General features: G+C 34.5%; 3 protein-coding genes across 4 annotated transcripts; 2 read left to right on the top strand and 1 right to left on the bottom strand.

Annotated features, from left to right (window-relative positions):
- Window positions 1-3,016: 3,016 nt before the first annotated feature.
- LOC129242351 (caspase Dronc-like) lies at window positions 3,017-4,808 on the bottom strand. The gene is made up of 2 exons (XM_054878944.1): window positions 4,057-4,808; window positions 3,017-3,999 (listed from the first exon to the last, which is right to left on the bottom strand). Exons 1-2 carry the CDS (start codon window positions 4,498-4,500, stop codon window positions 3,148-3,150), a joined length of 1,296 nt encoding a protein of 431 aa, XP_054734919.1. The 5' UTR covers window positions 4,501-4,808; the 3' UTR covers window positions 3,017-3,147.
- Window positions 4,809-6,118: 1,310 nt separating this feature from the next.
- Window positions 6,119-7,586, top strand: LOC129241619 (small integral membrane protein 13). 2 transcript variants are annotated; one of them, XR_008582147.1, is made up of 2 exons: window positions 6,119-6,248; window positions 7,336-7,451. XR_008582147.1 is itself a non-coding variant. In XM_054878056.1 (2 exons), the coding sequence occupies exons 1-2, from the start codon at window positions 6,817-6,819 to the stop codon at window positions 7,470-7,472; spliced, it is 228 nt and encodes a 75-aa protein (XP_054734031.1). In that variant the 5' UTR covers window positions 6,693-6,816; the 3' UTR covers window positions 7,473-7,586. The 2 variants fall into 2 exon arrangements, 1 of the variants encoding a protein (XP_054734031.1); XM_054878056.1 differs by lacking the exon at window positions 6,119-6,248 and adding an exon at window positions 6,693-6,907 and having other exon boundaries at window positions 7,336-7,586.
- A 16-nt stretch (window positions 7,587-7,602) lies between these two features.
- LOC129241618 (N-alpha-acetyltransferase daf-31) lies at window positions 7,603-8,322 on the top strand. The gene has a single exon (XM_054878055.1). It carries the CDS (start codon window positions 7,611-7,613, stop codon window positions 8,205-8,207), a length of 597 nt encoding a protein of 198 aa, XP_054734030.1. The 5' UTR covers window positions 7,603-7,610; the 3' UTR covers window positions 8,208-8,322.
- Window positions 8,323-8,533: the final 211 nt, after the last annotated feature.

Genomic DNA, 8,533 nt, shown 5'->3' with positions numbered 1-8,533 from the left:
TTAATTTTTAAAATGATAGTTAAAGACATTCAGCCTTTTTCTGTAGTTGAAGACGCGGGTTTTAAAGATCTTATTAATTACTTAGAACCAAGTTATAAAATACCTTCAAGATATATATTAAGCAATACTTTGTTGGATTCTCACTACTTCGAAGTCCAAAAAAAATTAAAAGTAGAATTGGAGAATGGTAAATATGTATCGATTAACACCGATGGCTGGACTTTAAGAGCAACAACTTCTTACTAAGCTGTAACAGTCCATTATTTATTAAATTGGGAGATTAAGTCTGCTTTACTAGGATGTTTTGAATGCCATGAGCGACATATGGCCGAATACATCAAAAATGAGTTGCATAAGTTGCTCTGCTATTGGGACATACAAACTAAAATATTTGTCTGCGTTACAGATAACGCAGCGAACATGAAGGCTGCATTTACCGTGTTTTGCTCATACTCTTAATTTAGTCGTGCGTGCAGGACTCCAGGAATGTGGACTCGGGGAGCTGATAAAAAAAATAAAAGCTATTGTGGAACATTTCCACAAGAGTCCAATAGCTACCAAAAAACTAATTGCCATGCAGGAGCAACTGAGGCCTAATCAAAAACCATTAAAGCTTAAAATGGACGTAGTGACCAGATGGAACAGTACCCTAGATATGATTGAGAGGATTTATTCACTTCAAGAAACTTTAGAAGCGTCTCTCGGAATCTTACACAATCCAGTAGAAAATCTTTCAGAAGGCGAATGGCAGACACTGCCAGAAATAATAAAAATTCTGAAGCCATTCAAAGAACTCACTGAAGAAATGTCTTCAGAAAAAAAGGTGACTGTTTCAATGGTCCTGGCTTCGACGGGAAGTATGACCAGAATTTTGGTCAGTTTAACTACGAATATAATAACAGATACAGGAAAGAAACTGGCAAATAAAATATTAACGGAATATAAAAGTAGGTTTAAGAATTGTCACAGGCACCCTGTGTTATCTAAAGCAGCACTATTAGACCCGCGTTTTAAGAAGCTGGCATTTAGGTTTGATTTATCAAGTTATGAGTCTGCGAAAGATGCATTGAAAACTGAGCTGCAAAACGAGTTCAACTTTCATCAGCAATCTCTAGAGCCTGAATCAACGTTAGCTATAACTACTAGCAACACTGACGCTGATAACGATTCAATTTGAAAAGATTTTGACGCTGTGGCGACGTCAGTGTCAGCTTCAAACTCTGTAGTTAGCAGCAGTATTATAACTATGAGGCAATATTTAGAGGAAAGAATTATATCTCGAAATGAGTGCCCTTTGAAATGGTGGCAAGCACGGGCAATTCTATACCCGGAGCTCTCGAGCTTGGCTGATAAATATTTATCAGTTATGGCTTCTTCTGTACCATCTGAAAGGACTTTTTCGAAATCGGGCCAAATATTAAGCGAGAAGCGCAGCTCTATTCAGCCAAAGAGAATGGAAAAAATTTTATTTTTAAATATGAACCAAAGATTCTTGCAATAATTTTATTTAATATATTAATAATTTAGTTTATCAAAAATATTTTTTGTTTTGTCTGAAATATGTTTTTATTTAATGTTTAATTTCAGTTCAGGAATGAAAGATTTTTGTTGTTTAAATGTTATTGTCAATAAATAATTTTTGACACCTATTTGTTGCTTTTCAATTATAATTTAGGAGATTCTGCCAATTCTTCATTTGTGACATCGCAACGTCACACTGTACGCGTACCATACCGATACAACATATTCGATTCATTGCGTTATGGATAAGATAAGGTATCAAAAGTAACGAGTAACGTAACGATACGAAAGTAACGGGTACTCATCGTTATAGTAACGAACATATTTTTCGTTACTTTTACACCTCTACACGTAAATAAAAACGACGGAAACCGCTGTTAGAAAATTGTGGTAAGGGTTGCCATCAGTTAAAATAAAATATTTTTTTTAGAGCCTCCGTACACTGCACACATTATCGGCCAACTATTTATAGGGCTGTCACAATGGTACCGTTCCATCCATTGCGGCAACACATTTGGCTGACGTGACGTGTAAAACGTACTGTAGTGCCACAATGAAAGTATTGCCGCATATAAGCCACAAAGAAAAATCAGATGTTCTTGTCGTGAAAGCAAATATTATATTTTGTATAAAGAGGTTGTTGTTGGTTGTAAAATATATTATAATATGAATGCTTATTGAAGCAAAAGTTGAGAAGAGTTTTAATAAAATGTGTGGTAGTCGGAGCGGTAGGAACGAGCATAATTTCGACCATAGTGCACATTCATTTTTCAGGACAACTTAAGCCAGCCTTTTCTCAAGCTTTTATCGAAAAGACAAGGGAGCATATGAATTGACAAAATTAATTTAACACAACAGGAAAGTGAAGAAGCTTAGCAGTTATGAAGCTGTACAATAAAATATATCAATGAAATTGATATGCTTTTTTCGTTCAAATTTAATTAATACCTTCATTGTCCACGCATTGGCATTTCATCACAGCAAGGAGCAATGCTAAAGCTGCATTGTGAAATAGTTTATATATATATATATATATATATATAATTGGCGCGTACACCCTTTTTGGGTGTTTGGCCGAGCTCCTCCTCCTATTTGTGGTGTGCGTCTTGTTGTTCCACAAATGGAGGGACCTACAGTTCAAGCCGACTCCGAACGGCAGATATCTTTATGAGAAGCTTTTTCATGGCAGAAATACACTCGGAGGTTTGCCATTGCCTGCCGAGGGGTGACCGCTATTAGAAAAATGTTTTTCTTAATTTTGGTGTTTCACCGAGATTCGAACCTACGTTCTCTCTGTGAATTCCGAATGGTAGTCACGCACCAACCCATTCGGCTACGGCGGCCGAATGTTTAGTTTATAAGTAAATGTAAATAAGCCAAATATTCAAAATTTAAGACAGTCTTGATATCTTATGATAATAGGAATTTTTACTCGGTGGCTAAAGCTGATTTAAAGCTTTCTAAAAAACTTTGTTAATTAAATATCACAACTAGCTCCGAAAATTCAATAACCACATTTATTTTTGTTGTTATAAAGCTACAAATAAGCATATAATAATACTTTTGTATACGATAAAAAGGAGATTTAATACTTTCTAATTGTATACTCGTATAAAATATTTGTATCTAATCGATTGGGTAACCGGGATTAAAAAATAACTTGTAGTTAAAACCAATGTTGTGGAAATTACCCATTTGCATTTTCATCGTTTCCGCACGATATGAACCTACTTGTGCTTGCACTATTTGTATTATATCTTCGAAGTGAGTATCATGAGCATGCTGGGCTATGTTCTTGCAAAGCTCTTGAATATACCAGGAACCTGTATCTGGATCTCTATGTGATTTGGAACCTGGGTTCGTTGCATAACAAATAAGTATATCAGACATCGTCGGGATAAGATTGTCTTTACTCGAAATTGAGTCAGTCTCAAGTTTTCCTTGTACACCGCTGTCTGATGTATATCCTCGGCAGAAGGGAAATATAAGAACCTTTGGTTTGCCCACTAAATTGGGGCATCTCTTGTTAGAGAAACGGTCACGTATCTCTTCCACTTTGATGACTGATCCATCGCTGAATTCAATACATTCCTTGTCTTTGCTATTCAGCTCTCCATGACTCATCAATGCCAATATAAAACATTCTGTTTTACGTGTATAGTCAGATTTTAATAACTGCTCCAGCAAGTCAAAAAACTCTTTTTGAGAACTATCTGTTGTAACAAATATTTTGAAACCTAATTGTTTGAATACGTAGATAAGCGCATAACTATCATTTATAGCTCCGTTGCGGTAACCAGTCTGAGTATTTATAAAATTTGCTATAAATAAGACTCCTCGGTTTTCTTTCGATTCCATTTTATATGTACCAATGAGCTCGTTTGTATGAATACGATCAGCTTTTTTTACTTCATATTTTTGCTTTGGAGATACTGGCCCAGAGTACTCTTCAAGTATAGGCCGTGCGTTTTCATCAACCTAAAATAAGAGGCATAATATTGTAATATATTTAAGTAATACAAATAAAGTACATACTTTTGATCGGAGGCTATTAGGAATGTCTGGCGTTTGTACTGGAACTGATATTGGTATTTGTTGAATTGGATTTTCGGTAGGGCTACGACTCCTTTCAGAAAAACAGCGAACATTTTTTTCTCTTATACTATAAAATTCTTTTTCTCTTTCTAAAATTTGTAGTGCTTCGACGTTGTCCAAATACCGCAATATTTTGATTAATTTTTGAAATGCTTCAGGACCTCTATGAGTGATTTTTTCAAAAAGTTTTTGGTGCTGAATTTCTTCCAATGTAGGACTTCTTCCAAATTCGTATAGGTTCTTTGAATCTAGATACAGATTTTCAACCATTTGTTGTGAAAGTAAACGTTCTTCCCGACAGGTTTTAAGCAAGTCCTTAAAGTTAGTGTGCTGGACAAGTTTGCTAATGTTTTCTTTTATTACTTTACGATGCTTATCATCCATTTTCTCGTTTTGGAAGTGGGCGGCAAAGAAATTCAATTAGTCAGCTACAAATATGGCAGTAACGTTAGCAATGACACTGGCCGTGATTATATATCCCAATGGCTTGGGAAATTTCGAAATCTGTCCTGGTGAAAACTAGAACCAGTTTCGCTTGACACCAAGTTCGAATAGAAACTACAATTTTTTCTTTCCAAAGCAATTTGAACAAATTGTTTGCACAAAATTTTGCTCCTTAATATTTTATAAAAGGGCGGCACAATTTGCGAAGCAAATAACAAATTCTCTTTTAAACAAAGAACTAACAATATCAAGAAATTATAGGTTCAAAGTAAGACAAATTCAATAGATTCGCCATGAATTGAAGCGAATATGGAGGGTTGATTAAAATGTGAACAAAGCAGAGTTGCTACAGAATTTTCTTAATATGAAAGAATTTTAAGCGCAAACCTAATTATAGAAATTGTATTGGGTGTTTTTTTAGCCGCATGAGAGCTATCGATATCCATAACTATGGTTTGACAGCTGAAAATGGTAAACGGTTGACACTTCTGTTCAGTAAGGTTTTGAAGGTACTTAAAATTCCATGAATTACCTACCAGATATAATAAAAAAATGTGGCAATACCAGACATCTTAAGTGGTATTATGCGGTAATTTGGTGAGTTGTTGAATGAATATTTAGTGAAACAAAGTACCAAAATATCGTTTTTATAATACTAATAGCAGAACCAAAACGTTATTGGTACCTTTATTGACTATCAATTTAGGTAACTGGGCTATAAACTAGATCATTTGCGATTTACCAGCCTTTGCGATTAAACTTCGCTCCTAACCATTAAATGACAATTGTCAAACAGCTGATCATCAAGTAACAGCTGCTAACTACCGCGGCGTTTCGTTAATTTCCGCTTTCGTCGGATTTATAAAAACAAAATTTACGTAAGACTGCCAAGTAATGAAGCAACGCGAACTCCATTATTAATACAAATTATTAAAGTTTCAATGACAGTTGATTGCCACGGTTGCATGTCAAATTTCCGTGCAATTCTATTGTACGTTACCGCTTTCTAGTAATATGTGTGAAGTTAGAAAGACATATTTAGACATATAAGTGACGCGAAATTTTTAGAAATTAATACCTTTACCGTTCCCAAGTTCAGATTTCCATCCCTCGACATCATATCCATGACTGACCTCAACTTCGATTGTGAATACTCATCTTTTTGGAGGGTACTTTATTTGAATTATTGCAATTAACTAATTAATTTAGATAAAAATATATTTACTTGCTTTATTTTGGTAAATTACTAATTCTTATTCATATATATATCTATGTTAATTTATTTGTTTCACACTCAGCTGTTTTGTTGACAAAAATGCAGTTAGATGGGAAAAAATTTTTAAGCAAGAATTTGCACCTTCCCTTAAAATGAAATTTCGGAGCCTTTCAGTAAAATATGCTCAATTTAGTATTTTTATGTAATTGAAATAATGTAAATTTCACGCATCCAAGAGATTTACAATTCCATTAAAAATAACAAATAATTTAAAATATCGCTATTTTAATATTATTCCACAATTATGAAAGAATACCGCAATGTAAATCGGCAACCCGCAAAGAAATGTCAAATACAAGAAGAAAAAATAATTGGTGTATTGTGATTTGTAGCGCGTGCTAGGTTTTTCTAAGTGATAAGTTAAAACTAATTAATACAAATATAAGCCAATTTATGGATTAAATTGCTTGTTGTAAGTTCGAAAATTTAAAAAACTATCTTTTGTTTTGTGTTCTTGATATAATTGTGTGTTTTATAATATGGGCATGAACACCCATCTTATGCTCAACGCCGGCGTTTTGGAAATATAATTTGTATGCATGGGTATAAATTCTAAGGAGTTATGTTTTAATTAATAACCTTTTAATTGTTCCTCCTTTCATTTTGTTGAATAACTGCCAATATTAATTTGTAAAATACATATATCGAGAAATTGTGATTCAAGAATTCTCTCTTATAATTGAGGTGCGTTCAGTGTCCTGATATGGCCAATTTTGTTGCCTCCCAATGCAGCCCTGCTGTGGGTGCGTTTAATTCATTAACCATTTTTTAATTTCCTTGTGGCGCCAGCATGTTGCATTTCCATTTTGACAGAAAGAAAATTATGACATCTTTCAGCTGTTTTTATTTTGTAAGTGGACGTATTGTGAATTAAAAGTTAGAAAACCAAGTCTTAAGAGGCTTGTTATGTTTAAAGGAACTACTTCGATAGTTTACGTGTACCTGTTTCGGAAAGGCTTTGATGTTCATATTTAGGCTGAATGAGTGAAATTATGTCTATTCAAACGGTTTTAGCTTTCATATTTACAGTGTTGGTCTCTGTTTCCATTGTGGTTGTGTTAATCTGGCTAGGTGAGATAATGAAGCGTTGTCGGCGGAATAATTGGTCATAAAAAAAGATAAAGAAAGTGTATAAGTTGTACTATCTATTCGATCAACTGGCTGCTCAAAATCTTAATGATTTGGCATGCAAACTTTGACCAATACTTGCTGCCGACGTGCTCTTGAGTCAAGTACAGTTTCGGTCTTAAATATCGCTTAATGAATATATTTAAGTCATTGAATATATTAAATTTGATTACCATTACGTACATACATTTTCTATATATATCCAGTCGGACTTGGTTGCTTTTAAAATGTGGCAATGTTGATGTTTCAATAATTACATTACCACAGCGTATTCAGCCTGGCCTAACTGGGTATTTTACATATATGTTTTTACATGCGCCTATACATATGTACATACAATTTTTTGAACTCTATTGTTTGAATACTTTTAGGTTGGTTCCTCATCTTTAAAGTGTTTTTATCAAAATTCCGGCTCGTACGCGAACTACTTGGGCAAGGCAACGGTGATGAAGCTCCAGCTGTAGACCAACAACCGCATATGAGAGTGAAAAAAGTTCGACGTGACTAATATTCGCAGTCAATATTAAACTTTAAGCAGCTAAAAATAAACATTTCGACAATAGCGAAATAGTTAATATAAACTATTCATAAATCATAATAAAAATACCGAATTATACGATTAGTCCATTAGTGTTGGGTGACAATCATGAATATCCGTTGTGCGAAACCTGATGACTTGATGAGTATGCAACATTGCAACTTACTCTGCCTGCCTGAAAATTATCAAATGAAATATTATTTTTACCATGGCCTCACGTGGCCGCAGTTAAGTTATGTCGCTGAAGATGATAAAGGAAATATTGTTGGATACGTGCTTGCAAAAATGGAAGAACCAGAACCGGGTGAAGAAAGTAAACATGGTCACATTACCTCATTGGCGGTAAAAAGATCATATCGTCGCCTAGGATTAGCCCAAAAGTTGATGAATCAAGCATCACAGGCGATGGTGGAATGTTTCGATGCACAGTATGTGTCTTTACATGTTCGTAAAAGCAATCGCGCTGCTTTAAACCTCTACACTGATTCTTTAAAATTCAAAATAATTGAAATTGAACCGAAATATTATGCGGATGGCGAAGATGCGTATGCCATGCGCCGTGACCTTAGCGAGTTTTCTAAAAATGAATATTCCGATGAGTCTGGTCAGGAACCGAAGGCTGGTACTATGAATGACAAGGATAAGATTAACTACAGGCAGGTAGTGTCGCATGATCACAGCGGACATGATGGGCATTGCTGTTGAAGGAGACGAAGATTAGCATTTAAAATGGTCGAATGAAAATTGGGTATAATTTTGTATTCATAAAAATTTGGAAATTTTTTGTATCTTTAAATAAATTGTGCATCGATCTTTCATAGATTTAGTGCTCTTAAATACCCAAACAAAATAATTAATGTGAACTCTACTTACATACTTACGTACTATTGATGAATTTAGAATCTCGGCTATTTCGCCTATAAGGCCATATCCCTTCGGTTCATCTTAAGTCGTTGTAAATCTCCGGCACCGTCATTCATAATTCAATCTTCAATAATGTGCATAGTACGTGCGAGATTACCAAACTAGAT

The sequence above is a fragment of the Anastrepha obliqua genome, chromosome 3, assembly GCF_027943255.1.
Source record: "Anastrepha obliqua isolate idAnaObli1 chromosome 3, idAnaObli1_1.0, whole genome shotgun sequence".
NCBI lineage: Eukaryota > Metazoa > Arthropoda > Insecta > Diptera > Tephritidae > Anastrepha > Anastrepha obliqua.
The sequence above is the reverse complement of the archived record's forward strand: the minus strand, read 5'-3'. Positions and strand labels throughout refer to the sequence as shown.